This window comes from Berghia stephanieae, chromosome 1, assembly GCF_034508935.2.
Source record: "Berghia stephanieae isolate SIO BIC M18660-M18661 chromosome 1, UCSD_Bste_1.3, whole genome shotgun sequence".
Classification (NCBI taxonomy): Eukaryota; Metazoa; Mollusca; class Gastropoda; order Nudibranchia; family Aeolidiidae; genus Berghia; species Berghia stephanieae.
In genome coordinates this window covers 136,541,109-136,556,871 of record NC_088360.1, presented here as the reverse complement: position 1 = coordinate 136,556,871, position 15,763 = coordinate 136,541,109, and the positions used below count along the sequence as shown (strand labels likewise).

At 38.0% G+C, this 15,763-nt stretch overlaps 1 protein-coding gene across 8 annotated transcripts in view; it reads right to left on the bottom strand.

Annotated features, from left to right (window-relative positions):
- The window catches only part of LOC144963295 (SPARC-related modular calcium-binding protein 1-like), a 71,141-nt gene that overhangs the window by 54,259 nt on the left and 1,119 nt on the right, over window positions 1–15,763 (bottom strand). For 4 of the 8 annotated variants that reach the window (XM_078897190.1, XM_078897189.1, XM_078897185.1 and 1 more), the window contains exons 2-4: window positions 12,878–13,059; window positions 12,134–12,377; window positions 8,349–8,523 (exon numbers count right to left, since the gene is read on the bottom strand). In XM_078897190.1, the coding sequence (XP_078753316.1) occupies window positions 8,349–8,523; window positions 12,134–12,289 (331 nt within the window). In that variant the 5' untranslated portion in view covers window positions 12,290–12,377; window positions 12,878–13,059. Of the gene's footprint in view, window positions 1–8,348; window positions 8,524–12,133; window positions 12,378–12,638; window positions 12,719–12,877; window positions 13,060–15,763 lie in introns of those variants that run through there. The other 4 variants (XM_078897187.1, XM_078897191.1, XM_078897186.1 and 1 more) reach the window with 3 other exon arrangements.

The following is a 15,763-nucleotide window of genomic DNA, read 5'->3' as shown; positions in this document are numbered from 1 at the left end:
CACACTTAAGTAAAGAATAGAAAATATGGCCCAACAAAAGGTGTTGAGTTTAAGTAAGGATGGATGTTCCAACATCAATGGAATAGCCCCACCACACATCCGGAGGGAAACTCATGCCCAAATACAAAAATACAAACAGGAAATGGACCAGAGACACCCCCTTCATAACCACAATTGCCCCAAAAGCAGGCTCAAATCAAGGAAAAGCTTCCTCACAGTAGAGAGCCTTCACCCAGACCACTCAGCATTCTTCCGCCTGGACAAATGGGTAGAATGGGACAAGACAGCAAACGATGCCCTCCAGCCCCCAACAGAAAAGCTCCCAGCAGGCACAGACCTCAAGAGAAAAGACTGGGTGGCGTTGAACAGAGCTAGAGCAAAGGTGGGAAACACCGCCACCAACCTCTTTAAATGGAAAATCTCACCGGGCACTGAATGCCCATGCGGTCACCCCAGACAGACCATGGACCATATCCTGTCCGAATGCTCGCTGGGACCTCACTGCACCAATGCTGACCTGAGGGAATGCAACCAGACTGCCCGGGACTGGCTGACTCACTGGCGCGACAAGATATGATGATGAATGGAACACACTTAGATAAAGAACAGAAAATTTGGTCCAATAAGAGCTGTTGACTTTAAGCAGAAAGTCTCTGTAAGAGCGCTAACTTTATGTGGATTCCGCTGTATAACATCTTAAGCTCATTATCTTTTTTTAACTTTAAAAAAAAATTAAATTACGTCATTTTGACTATCAAGTTATACATAAAATCTAAACAAGCTGCATCTGGGATTTTGCTTTTATAATAATACGCGCTGTTACCAAATTAACTCGCTGGGAACCAAATACCAATAAAATGGGTACCAAATACAAACTCAAATGGGATTCATAAACTGACTGTAACACGTAGGCTACATCCAACTCAATGAGCATCGGATTCTAGCACATGTTTTGGCATCTCCCGAGAGCGTGCTAGAATTCGGCGAGTACTGTACTTCCCCCAGAATTCAAAACCACGGCCTATCAATCCAAGATCGAAGACGGGGATTGTTTTCTCGTGTAAATATTGGTAGTAGCACCATTGGCCCAGTCAATATCGTCACAAGTCTGTTTATAATTTGCGAAACAGTCCAATCTAGTTATCCGATGCTGTCATAAAAAATTAACATAAAATGGATATGAATATTTAAATGGCGCATGTTTACTTACGGGTAATGCTCATAATACAATAGGTATATAGGTAAACGTTTCTATTTTGTTTAATTTCAAATTTAGAGTTAAGAGAGGAGAAGGGGGAGTCGATGGAGACATGTAGTTTTTTTAAAAACCCGGATAGATCGATATTTATATAGATGGATAGATAGATAGATAGATAGATAGATAGATAGATAGATAGATAGATAGATAGATAGATAGATAGATGGATGGATGGATGGATGGATATATATATATATATATATATATATATATATATATATATATGGATAGATGGAAACATGGATAGAAAGAAAGATAGATAGATAGATAGATAGATAGATAGATAGATAGATAGATAGATAGATGGATAGATAGATAGATAGATAGATAGATGGATAGATAGATAGATAGATAGATAGATAGATAGATAGATAGATAAATGGGAGACAAAGTTCATTACTTTAATTGTTTGATTGATTAGCAAGAAAGGGAAGGGAGCGAGAGGGTCGGAGTGGTAGTGTGTCTATATCATTTGACGAAATCAATGATAATATTTGTCAATGAGAGTGTCTAAATCCCCCCCCTCTCTCTCTCTCTCTCTCTCTCTCTCTCTCTCTCTCTCTCCCTCTCTCTCTCTCTCTCGCTCTCGCTCTTTCTCTCTTAATCACAACCCCCCTCCCTTCCTCCCCCCCCCCCCCTCTCCACTCAAGAACCCAGTTGCTAGAGTCCTGTCACCTGTATACCCCCTTGGCGGACAGGTGTTCAATGTGAAATCCTTTTGTCGGGTTTGTTTATCCCTGTAGTGTTATGGGTTTATATTTGACGGGTGCTGATCGGCACTGTGTACACCAAATGGTAGGCAGTCACTAGAAAATATTGTCACAGTCGCGGCGATACCTGCCGCCAAATCGATGGCTAGAACCAGTTAATTAGCGTTATCTGGAAAAACACGTATTTAAAAATTTGGCCAGAAAACTCGATCTTAAAATGTTGATCGATTTGAGCGACTCTCATCTTGGAAAAAAAAAAGTTTTAAAAATTTTTAAAAATTGAACACACACACACACACACACACACACACACACACACACACGCACAAAACCTCTCAAACCTGGGTCTTAAGGAATACTTCGCGAAGTCCCAGGTTTGAGAGTATTTGCTAAGTTAACTGGTTTAGACAGCAGTGGATACGCTCATATTTTCTTTATAGCTGTAGATACACCAGGATAAACAAAGGGGAGATATAGACAGTGAGCGAACTGCAATGAGAGAGATAGAGAGATAGATAGATAGATAGATAGATAGATAGATAGATAGATAGATAGATAGATAGATAGATAGAGAGAGAGAGAGAGAGAGAGAGAGAGTCCATTACAACAGTGCGTTTGGTTATCAGACCTGAAAATATGTCCACGTCGGTCCCATGTGAAAGTGTGTATGCAATATTTGTATGCAATACAGAATCAGACCAAACAAATCTTTAAAAATATGTTAAATCCTCCTCTAGTAAAAACAAATATACCCCAGCCACAGGCGGTCTAAAACGACATCAAAATAGTGCTTGTCAACTTTTTTTTTGGTGAAATTGTGGAACTTTTACTTTAAAAGTTGTACATCCCAGCAGTCACTCTACACTAAAATTGCACTAATCTTGATGGCGAAAATTGTGGGATAATAAATATGATATCAAAAACCACTCATTGTGTATCCATAACAGAAATAAAGTTGTTGCTTTTGTAGAATGACTATCGATGGTCGGCGGATCAAATCTCTGAAGTCCCGATTTTCGCAATCGGTGGATCAAAACTCGAAGTCTACATACGAGCTTTGCGCACAATGTTTTATTTAATTTTGCACGGATCAGACCTCTGATGGGCGGAAAAGACATTTGATGTCATCCGAGGTCTGATCCGCACAAAATTAAATAACACATGGTGTGCAAAGCTCGTATGTAGACTTCAGAGTTTTGATCCGCCGATCACGAAAATCAAGACTTCAGAGGTTTGATCCGCCGACCATCGCGAAAATATTGTTTTATGCCGGTGTGTTGTATACCCCCAAAACATCCGATCATAGTGGTACACCCTTTTTAAAAGTTTGCATAACCTGAAGTGTACATCACTTCCCTCATAATGACGCACAGTAACTTAGTGACTGGTTCTAAACTATCGGAACAATGGCGGACGCCCTTATGAAATACTTCTCCGACGAGCATAATAAAAGTGTATCCAGAGGAGAAAAACATTATAAATCTGATCATGTTTTGACTTTTATACATTCTGATCACATGACATGTGAAAAAGTTCTAGCCAGCACGAAGAACAAAAAATACCGATTTTCTTTGTTTAGAACCAAGCTGCTCGTTGGTTAGGTTAGGCGGACGTGAGATCAGATTATTGAATCCTATACGGCCGATTGATAAGAACCACCATAGAGGTTACAAGTGCAATGAGACGATTATAAACAATGTCCAGGCCCCCACTAAGAGTTTTCATTGCTTAGGGGTGAGTTCCAAAGCCGCAATTTCACAAACAACACCAATAATGAACAAACAAAAAAACTTGAGCTATTATCTAGTGCAATATCCACTAAACCTGCTCAAAGCCCTTTACAATGAATAGCTGACCAAAAGCAACACTTAACATGTAGAACGAGGCTGTTAGGCGATATTACAATTTTCCGACACTGTGAATGGCCAGGTACTCATTTTACATCGGAATACATAAGAGAACGTGAAAAAGAGCTTTTTTTTTTCCAAGGACTCAACTATGCGCACACGGGACTCGAGCCCAGGACCTTCCTATCCAAAGGCGAGCGTCATACCACCAGACCTCATAGTCGCACAAGACGAGAATTACTGCGGTACTCTAGAAAACCCCATATTAAAAAATTGGCCAGAAAACTCGTCCTTCAAATATCGATCGATTTAAATGACCCTAATCTTGGAAAAAAAACTCTCAAACCTGGGACTTTGCGAAGTACGGCAGATTAACCAGTCGGTGTATACGGTGAAGTAAAAGTTATTAAAAACAAAAAGGAAAAAAAAATGCATTTTGTTAGCGTGTGACAGAAATTTGAGAGAAAAAAGTCATTGCATTGATTCGCTTGGTGAATAATAGTTTATTTTTACGATTATAATTACCATGGAATCCTCTTGTCGACTGAAATCAACCCCAGCACAAAACATGGCTTTTGTACACACAGGTGGCAGCAATTACATGATAATGTAGGAGCTGTTGTCGAACACTCATCCTGTCTCTCGACCCCCAAAGAAAGCAATTTTACCGTCAAAGGGAGATATTTAAATTGTTTTAAATTTTATAAAAAGAAAAATACTTCACAATGCCCACCTGGTTATAACTGGAATCCTAACCATACATTAAGGCAGCAGTTAATTTATGCGGCTTTTACCGCTTTCTTTATTATATTAATTGTAAGATACGATGACAGATTAGAGTAAAATCGATCCCTGCCAGTAAAGGGTTAAAAATAGATGTCGGTGTCGCCATTACCCCGATTGTGAAAAATTGTGTACAGTCTTTTGTGATGGAGGGGAAGATGAGCTGCAAAGAAAAGGAAGAGGAAATAGGGAGATCATCCAATCACAGCCAAGTCGTCTGTTGGAGTGTGGAGGAAACGTCAAGTGCTCTGGAAAAATTCTCATGAAAAAATTTGGCAAGAAAACTCGTCCTTCAAATATCGATCGATTTAAATTATCCCCACATTGACAAAATCTCTCAAACCTGGGACTTCTCGAAGTCTTTATTAAAGTCTCAGGTTTGTGATCATTTCCTTAGATGACGGTCATTTAAATCGATCGATATTTGAAGGACGAGTTTTCTGGCCAAATTTTTAAATACGAGTTGTCTTTTTCGCGAGTACGCAGTTAACTGGTTAAATTCCTATTTTAAATTGGATTTAACGCACCGTTACCCTTGAATACTGGCTGTGGCTGTCTCTTGAATCACTCCATTGACGTGGTGAGTAGGTCTTATGTCATCACAACAAAACACACAATTGACTAGAATAGAACAGGTGTGCTCATTGCCTCAATGGAGTCTTCCCAGCTGGTCATGCTTTGGAACCCTCTACCCCACCCCCGAACAATATTTCCTCTTTTCCCAACATTTCTCGTGTTGTTTGCACGATAAGAGGCGACTAGAGCCGAGTCTAAATTTGGTGTGAAGGGTTATGAATGACGAAAAACAACTAAATCCTCCTTTTTAATTTTTTTTTTAATTGTCCAGAAAGAATTACAACTGATCCCCAATTTGACAAAACTTCGCAAATCTGATATTTCAAAGATAATGCTTTTTGTCAAGTTGGTGTTCATTTAATAATTAACTGTTAAAGGATACAATCTTGACAAAATATAGAAACCTGTTTCGTCAGAGTATATTACTAACATAATGTTCTGAATTTTTTTTTTTTAAACGTATTTAAAAGTTTGGCCAGAAAACTCGTTCTTCAAATATCGATCGATCAAAATGACCCTCATCTTAGCAAAAACTCTCAAACTTGGGACTTCCGGTCAGTCATTCTTATCGATTTGTATTTGAAGGATGAGTTTTATGGCCAAAATGTTAAATACGTGTTTTTCCAGAGCACGGCAGTTATCGGGTTAAAATAATTTCGTTTCGAATGGAGATGACCTATATTGGCTTTCTCTGTGCTCGATGTCACTGCAAAGTGAGTTCAAAATGACCCACATTGTGAAAAGTGTTCACAGTTAGAGGAATATCCAACATCACAATGGGCACGATCTATGTTACATTTCCATGTGCTCGAGGTCATTGATCACATTGCAAAGTGTGCTCAAAATTACCCACATAGTGAAAAGTGTTCACAATTTGAGAAATATCCAACCCTACAATTGGTCATTTTGCTCAGCATGACTCATGGGTATGTTTACAACTTTCATAAACAAAGTAGCGTGTTTCGATGCATTGAGAAATGTCTAATCGTTGTGCAGCAACAAATCATGTGATCGATGATTAGGTTAGACGAGAACATGAATATAGATCGCTCCCATTCATATTTAATAAATACAGATTTTTTGTTTTGTATGTGCGGCTATGTGGTATGACACTTGCTTTCGGATCGGGAGGTCAAGGGCTCAAGCCTCGCTCGGCGCATAGTTGAGTCCTTTGCTCACATCCTCTCATTGTACTCCGGTGTAAAATGAATACCTGGCCGTTAACAGCGTTGTTTCTGTCGTTTAAAAAATTGTAATATCGTCTAACAGGCGCCATGTCTCGTTCTACATGTTACGAATTGCGGCTGGCGAGGGACCCCTTGTAAAGTGCATTGATCACGTTTAGTGGATATTGCACTATAGATAAAATCGCAAGTAAAACTCATAAGATTGTGCCAGTCAGGACTAGTTATCATGATAGCTAAAATTGAAGTGAGTAGAAAGTGGCAGAATACAATAGAGAATAAGACAACAAAAAAAAACTCTGCGGAGATGAGGATTCGAACCCACAACCCAACGACCCGACGGTTACGGCAACTCCGCCTGGCCAAGAGAGGGACGTACTATAACCGACTCCATCCACCACTCCATTTAGAAAAAAGTGACTTCAAACGTGGTAACTATTTTGAGTCCATCTTGCGACTTCTTTAGGTCATGAGTTCAACACACAAACACCACAAACGTTTATTGGCAAGCTAACAGTTAACCTTATGAGCTCTATTCTCAATACAAACATATGACACAGAGACGATTGGATTCAATAGTCTGATGTCACGTCGCCCAGCAACGGTGGCCATCGTGGTTCTAAACAAAGAAAATCGGTACTTATTATTCTTCATGCTGGCTAGAACTTTTCATATGTCTTATGATCAGAATGTGTAAAAGTCAAAACATAATCAGATTTATAATAGGTTTTTTTCCCCTCTGGATACGCTTTTATGCTCGTCGAAGAAATATTTCATAAGGGTGCCCGCCATTGTTCCGATAGTTTAGAGCCAGTTACTAAGTTACCATGCGTCATTAGGAGGAAGTGACGTCACGACTGTTGAAGCGTATTGAGGCATTGAGTAAGCTCCGATATTGGGTGAATACTAATCTAGACAAGTGAGTGGAGCTGAGTGATCTTTTCACTTGATAAAATTTCGGATTCTCGTCGGCGCCCACAGTGTCAACCAATGTCACACAAATCAAGGGCTTCCACAGTAAGAGATCCTTCATTTTTTTTTTCTAAATTAAGTGAGTTGACCTGATATTGACTCACAAAAGCAAAAAAATAAAATAATTCCCGAATGGAAAGTACCAGAAGTAAGTACCATCGCATTACCGTGATGACGTGCGATGAATATTAAATAAAAACATCATAAATGGGAAATTCGAAACGTCCACCTTATCTGTCTTCGTTTGATAAATTGAATCTTACATTTCAATATTTATCGTTATTTTTTCATTCGACACAGTAAAACATTTTAACTGGTTTTTCGTTTGAATTTTCAAAAAAACAACAACAAAACAACAAAATCTTTTGTTTTCTTCAATAAAAAGATATAATCTACTCGTGATTACTAGAAATGTATATAGCCGCAATATTTGTTGGGAGATAATGCCTACTACCAAGACGTAGTCATCTATTTTAATTATTCTACTACTGCATCATAAAAATTAACATAGATCGAGACAAATGTTTTGAGCCATCGACAATCAAAATCGGTCCGGTAATAAAGTTTGTAGGTGCGCGCAAATACATCTGGCAACAGGGCGGCGGCCATAATAGCGATTTCCAACGATCCCAACGAGGACCTATCATTATGCCATAGCTAATTTTCTAAATAATAATTAGAGTAAACGGGCGATAGAATTATCCTTACTTAATAAAGGTTTGCAAGTTATTCGTATATAAATCTGTAGAAAATAGTTTGTTTTATCATAATTTTTAGATTTGCCAGTAATTCTGTGCTCGTTGGCAAAAGATTAAAGGAAACAATTTTAACCCTCAACCAAAAAGTTTATAGATTACCTATAACTCCTATAACCTTTTTGCCCCGATTTTCCAAGCATTATTTTGTCCATTTCCAAATCTTATCCGTAATACATCTAATCTAAGTACAATACTGTCATTTTTCATTAGCCATTTGTGGAGTAAAAACAAAGATATATATATATTTTTAAATGTCCTACCACCAGCACATCTTCCCTTGTGCATGACCTTGACCTTCTTCTTGTCACAACGTCTGGCTTGTTTGAGTTCACACCGGGATGCGTAGGTCACGTTGTCTGTTCCACACACTGGTCGGATTTTCCCCGTCACACAGTTCACAGAACACTTGGATGCCAGGAGGGACTGGAATAACCTCTGGGAATGAAATAAGATTTTGTTGGGTTTTTTTTTTTTTTTGTTTTTGTTTTTTTTTTTTTAATAGGAGACTAAAAATGCAATGTGACAAATTAAGGAGCAGGCACTGGTGTCAGATAAAGATCTTAAAAATTATGTACGAAATAGTGCCAGATAAAGCAAGAAAGGACCCCCCCCCCCCCCCCACCACACACACACAAAAACAAAAACAAAAAAAAACAAAAAAAAACAAACAAAAAAAAACAGTTTTTTTAAGGAAAAAAAAAAGAAAAAAGAATCAAAAAAAAAAAATCAGCCTGTCTCGACTGGCTAGTCGCGGATTTAAGAATGTTTGCCAAGATGAGGATCATTTTAATCAATCGATATTTGAAGGACGAATTTTCTGGCCAAAATTTTAAATACGTACATATTTTTCCATAGTACGGAAGTTAACTGGTTAATCGTAAGAATCGATGTATACATTTTATGTAGGTCTGACATCCAAACCCACATATGGGCCTAGTTTAACATTGTTGTAATGGACAATATTTTGCGTCATTTTATTTTAGATCTCCATTACAACAATGGACCCATAAGGAATTGGATTATCAGACCTGCAAATCAGTGCACGTCGGTACTCTGGCTCATAGGGTGAACGTTCAAATCCGACTGGTATCTTCTATGGTTGTGTCTCGTCTTTAGAGCCAAGCGGCATCAAGCGTCAGTTACTGGGTGTTAATGACAGCAGACAAAGGCTCCTGCATTATTTCCGTTGCATATATTACCCCTCTCGACTCAGGCGTGAAAGAGTACTTGGCTAAAAGCAGTGACGGGTGATTTGTAAACATTGGAAATTGGAAATATGATTTACAATATTCTTTCCGGAAATAAAGAGAATGGCGACACGAGAAGATGCGCTATATTTAGCATATATATATATATATATATATATATATATATATATATATATTATAGGTAGATAGATAGATAGATAGATAGATAGATAGATAGATAGATAGATAGATAGATAGATAGATAGATAGATAGATAGATAGATAGATAGATAGATAGATAGATAGATAAAAAATATAAGTATTCTCACCTCTTATTCTTATCATGACTTATCATGACTAGCCTACAACATTGTCTTAGCATTTCACTGCGTCATCAGTGCATCAATTTCTCACGTAGATAGATAGATAGATAGATCTATAGATACATACATAGATAAATAGATAGATAGATAGATAGATAGATAGATAGATAGATAGATAGATAGTTAAGTAAAGGGAGAGACACATCCACCCTATAAATATTGTTTTCTTTACACAGATCCCCCCCCCCCCCCCGTTTCTCAATCTGAAAGCTCGAGATACCTCGGACTATCAACCTGTCTGTTCACACTCGAAGGCATCTTAGAATAACACTGGCCTTTGTGAAGAGTTGACATTGTGAAATGGTCAGATCATTCGGCCATCACTCTTGTTACAGATACCCATCACAAACTAAACATGCCCAGGCATGAAACCACTCATGCAATCATGAACTGTCACCGCTCTAATTCCGGAAACTGAACAGGTTCGCCATAAAAAGGAAGTGCGGCTATATGGTCTAGTGGTAGGTATGACACTCGCTTTCGGATCGGAAGGTCCTGGCTTCGAGCCTCGCTCGGCGCATAGTTGAGTCCCTGGAAAAGGCTCGCTCTTTACTCACATTCTCTCACCGTACTGAGGTCTAAAATGAGTACCTACCTGGCCGTTAACAGCGTTGTCTCTGTCCGAAAAAGATTATAATATCGCCTGACAGGCTGTTGGTCAGGGATCCTTTGTAAAGCATGTTTAGTGGATATTGCGCTATATATATTTTTAAAAAGCTAAAAAAAAAAAAAACCCAAAAAAACGAAATACTTAAAAACATCATGTACACATAGAAGCAGGTCCGATAACCCGACGCAATCATGGTCCTGATTTAACACTGTTGTAGTGGAGAATAAATAGCGTCGGTTTGAGAATATTTCCGTTACAGCAATGAGCCCATAACAAGTTGGCTTATCAGACCTGAAAATTAGTACACACAATTAAAAACCCATTATGGGGTTTGAAGAGACTAAAAATACTCGTACCTATAATCTGGAAGAGAGTAGGAACAAGGGCAGCCTTCTATCCGTTGTGGAGGATAATTTTTAAAGATTATTTTATTTCTTAATCTTTTTATTTTCAATTGCCGAACTCGACGTGCAATATTTCAAGTCGAATAGCCCAATTCCTTATGGGGTCATTATTGCAATGGAGATATTTAAAAAATGACGCAAAATATTGTCCATTCGAACAATGCTAACCAGGCCCATTTGTGGGTTCGGATGTCAGACCTGCATATAATATGTGCACGTTGGTCGAATTATTTATGTAGCTTTAATTCAATAAAACCTTGTTTAAAAGGAAAATGTTGTGCCAGAATAGTTTCAGGAATTCGAAGGATTCATTATTAGTTTTAGGGCCTTTCATAATTTTAGGATTATAATTATGGTATTTTTACCCATGACTATTATTACGATATTTTAGCATTAATCTGAGGTAGGCAGGCAGGTCTGGAAATCGAAAAGGTCCGTGAACTTTACATCTCCGTGAAGCCTGATGAATTTATTTACACTTTCATGAATCATAATAGGGTTTACCTATTTCATTAGGGTTTTAGTTCTTACGTTTTAAGATCTTCACCCCCACTATCTATCTTTCTATCTTCCTATATATATATATATATATATATATATATATATATATATATATATATATATATATATATATATCTTTTATATATATATATATATATATATATATATATATATATATATATATATATCTTTTTTTTTTCTTTCTTTCTTTTTCACTCTCTCACACACGTTCTCTCTCATATATTTCTTTCCTTCTTTTTTATCTCTCTTTCTTTCTTTCTCCCTCTCTTTCTCTTCTCTCTCTCTCCTCTCTCTCTCTCTCTCTCTCTCTCTCTTTCTTTCTTTATTTCTCTCCCCCTCTCTCTCTTTCTTTCTTTCTTTCTCTATTTATCTTTCTCCCTCTCTTTATTTATTTTTCTCTCTTCCCTTCTCTCTCTCTATCTATCTATATCTCTCGCTCTCTCTTTCTTTCTTTTTCTCTCTCTCATTTTCAATCTCTTTCTTTCATTCTCTCTCTCTTTCTCCCTCTCTTTCTTTCTCTCTCTCTTTCTCCCTCTCTTCCTCTCTCTCACTCTCTCTCTATCCCTCTTTATATCTCTCTTTCTCTCTCTCACTCTCTCGATCCCTCTTTCTTTCATTCTCGGTCTCTCTCTCTCTCTTTCATTCTTTCTCTCTCTCTCTCTCTCTCTCTGTCTCTCTCTTTCTCTCTCTCTCTCTCCCTTCTTTCCCTTTCTTACTTTCTTTATTACTTCCCCTCCCCCCCCCTCTCTCTCTCTCTCTCTCTCTCACTCTCTCTCTTTCTATCTCTACCCTCTCTCTCTCCCTCTTTCTTTCTTTCTTTGATACCTTTTTTTTTTACATCATTACCCCCCCCCTCTCCCTTTCACCTTTCGTTGTCAGCGCTAACGAACCAATTACCCGGTTCAAACCCATCAAATAAAACTTCACGGTAACTCTTACCTTTCCATCAAACTGAGACAGATCCACAGCTGCGTCGGCTACAGAATGAAACATCAACAAAAACAAGAGCACTGCAATCACGTGATACCGACAGACCTCATTTCCAACGGGCTTCTTGGATTTCCAGGCATCTCCCGATGTTTTGGCACCAATCATAACTATGTACTAATTAACTATAATGTTATCTATAACACCAACAAGGCCGCATAAGACCATGCTTGAAAATTTCACTGGAGTTTGTCACCTACAAAATAACAATGAAACGTAGTAAGCCTCTTTTTCTTATACATTTCAATTTCAATTTCAATACCAACACAATTATCACCAAATCTTCTCTCAAACAGACTCAACGAAACACACAATCTTTAATCCTTGTATTACAAAGAACTGACACACACACACAGGCCATGACGAGAAAGTACACAAAAATAGTAATAATAATAATAATAAAATCATAGATGAAATATTTTCACAATAAATAAAAGATCCATAGAAAAGTCTGAACTTGAGTAAAATCGTAGTAGTGGGAGTGTGAAACTGGTTGTCTTATCGCTTCAACAATTGGCGGTACGAGGTATGTAGTATGTATTTCCACCCCTGTGTGAATTATCCTATCCGTTCGATATATATATATATATATATATATATATATATATATATATATATATATATATATATATATATATATTATATATAACGGCTGGTGGATTGAGCAGGGGAAGGAAGGTGTGTAGAGATAATTACTACTTCTGTCAAAGACCACTTGCTGATAATCTAAACCAGATTCCTGCTATTCCACGGATGGTATTGTTATCATTATAACAATCATGCTTTTCCTCGCTGCTTAGATTATGTGATCTATTCCTGGCTGTTGTCTTTATTTTTATTTTTATTATTTCCCTTTCTTTCTTTCTTTCTTCGGGGGCCTGTGTAGACAAAACAAAAAAGAACAAGTAAATTGGGGAAGAATACTAGAAAAGTGGTTTGTAAACTTTTTTTTTTAAAATCGTGTAACTCATGCCGGTTTATAAAACATCCATGTTATAAGACAATTTAATATAATCAAGAGAGAGAGAGAGACGTATTCGTGGATTAACAGTCAGAAATGGGAGAGAAAGTCGGGGACACACACACACACACACACACACACACACAGAGAGAGAGGATAAAAGAGAGAGAGAAGAGAGAGAGAGGGGAGAGGAAGAGGGGAGAGAGAGAGAACAGACAGACAGACAGACATAGAGAGAGACAGAAAGACAGAGAGAAAGACAGAAAAGAGAGAGAGAGAGAGGGAGAGAGAGAGAAAGAGAGAGAGATGCATAGAGAGAGATAGAGACAGAGAGAGGGACAGAGAGAAACAGTGTGTGTGTGTGTGTGAGTGTGTGTGTGAGAGAGAGAGAGAGAGAGAGAGAGAGAGAGAGAGAGAGAGAGAGAGAGAGAGCGCAATCTACTCCTATGTGGTCAATTTCTAAAATTTCAGCCAGAAAACTGTTTCTTCGAATATCAAAATTTGAAAAATCGCATTTTCTAGCCAAAATATTTAAAACTTATTTTATTTAGTTCTTTGAATTTTTGGCTTCAAAAATCCAATCGTAATGGTTTGTAGACGTGATGATAATATTACTATGACTATCATCCCTAATTTATCATTGTTTTTGATGAAGCCTATTGCTACTATGACTATCATCCCTAATTTATTATTGTTTTTGATGAAGCCTATTGCTACTTACATTTTAACATTTTAAAATAGCGGTTAACTCAAAGAAAAAAAAATCAATTAAAAAAATACCTGGTTCAAATTCGTATTTTCGTGACGAGTCTGTCTGGGTCGACGTGCTCTTAGTCGCAGGTCTGATTTGCCGTCCTTTTCCAATGACTCAACTATGCACTTCTCAGAACGAGAATCAAACCCTGGACCTTTTGGTCCGAAGGCGAGTGTGATACCACAAGATCGCATAGAGGCACACAATCATTTTTACACTGACATTTTTATAATATTGACAGTGGTCTATGTAAGTGTGTCTAAGAAACAATGATTATGTTAAGATTAAGACTAGTATAAAGGCTTCGTTTGTTTGTTTTATATCTGTGTCTATGCTATGCGGCTATGTGGTCTAGTTGTATGACACTGGCTTTCGGATCGGAAGGTCCTGGGTTCGAGCCTCGCTCGGTGTATAGTTGTGTCCTTGGAAAAGGCGCTTTACTCACATTCTTTCACCGTATTCAGGTGTAAATTGAGTACCTGGCCGTTAACAGTGTTGTCTCTGTCGGAAAATATTGTAATATCGCCTTTTGGCGTCATGTCCTGTTCTACATGTTACATGATGCTGTTGGTCAGGGACCCCATGTAAAGCTCTTTGAGTACAATTAGTGAATATTGCGCTATATAAAAGCTTAAGTTTTTTTGGGTTTTTTGTTGATTTTTTTTTTTTTTTTGGTTTTGGGGGGGGGGGGGGGGGGGGGGGGGTTGGTGTCTGTGTCTGTGCAGCTATGTAGTCGAGTGGTATGACACTCGCCTTCGGATCGGAAGGTCCAGGGTTCAAGTCCCGCTCTGAGCGACGCATAGTTGAGTCATTGGAGAAGGCTCTTTAATCACATTACTCTCATCAAACTCAAGTGCAAAATGATTACCTGGCCGCTAACAGTCACTGATCGTGCTCAATGTGAAATGAGTAGGTACCGGACCGTTAACCATCTTAGTTTCTGTCGGAAAAAAACTGTAATATCGCCTAACAGGCGTCATGTCTCGTCCTGCATGTCACGTGTTGTTGTGGGTTAGGGACCCCTTTGGTAAGCGTTTTGAGTACGTTCAGTTGATATTGCGCCTTATAAATGCTGAAGGTTTGTTGGGTGGAAAGGGGGGAGGGGAGGGGGTTAGATAATTGTTAAGTATTTTTATATACAAGTTTTTTTTTGTTTGTTTGTTTTCTTTTCTTTTAGTTTAGTTTTTTGTTCCACCGACATTACAATTTCTCTTCAACCAGAAATCTAATAATAAATAAACAATAAACAATTATATAACTTTATAAACATTCCTTCTTCTTTGTTGTCTCTCTAATCTATTTGGATTTTGTGTGAAGGTAAAGACGTAAGACTGGAAATTCCAAATGTCTGTTTATAAATAGAATGTTGTAAGGATGTGTGTACTTCTCCACGGGTGGGGCGGCTTAGTGATAATCATCATCATCATCTCTATCTCTCGAAGTTTTGTTTTGCTTTGTTTTGTTTTATCGTCGTCCTCCTCGACTTTAAATATTTACTCTTGAGAAAGATTACGTGTAAGCAAGGGATGATTTGAATTCTTGGGATGTTTTTAACATGTATTTTGGCTGTTCAAAGAGAGGAGACGAGAAGGAGGAGAAGGACGTGGCTATAGTTGTCGTGGGGATGGTGGTGATGATGATGATGATAATGATGATGATGATGATGATGATGTTGTTTGTGATGAATGCATTGGAATGTTACTGTTGTCGATACTGCTGTTGCTGGTGGTGGTGGTGCTGGTGGTGGTAGTGATGATGATGATGATGATGATGATGATGATGATGATGATGATGATGATGATAATGATACTGATGGTGGTCGTGGTGGTGTGTTAGTGGTGGTTGTAGTACCTATGCTTGTGGTAGT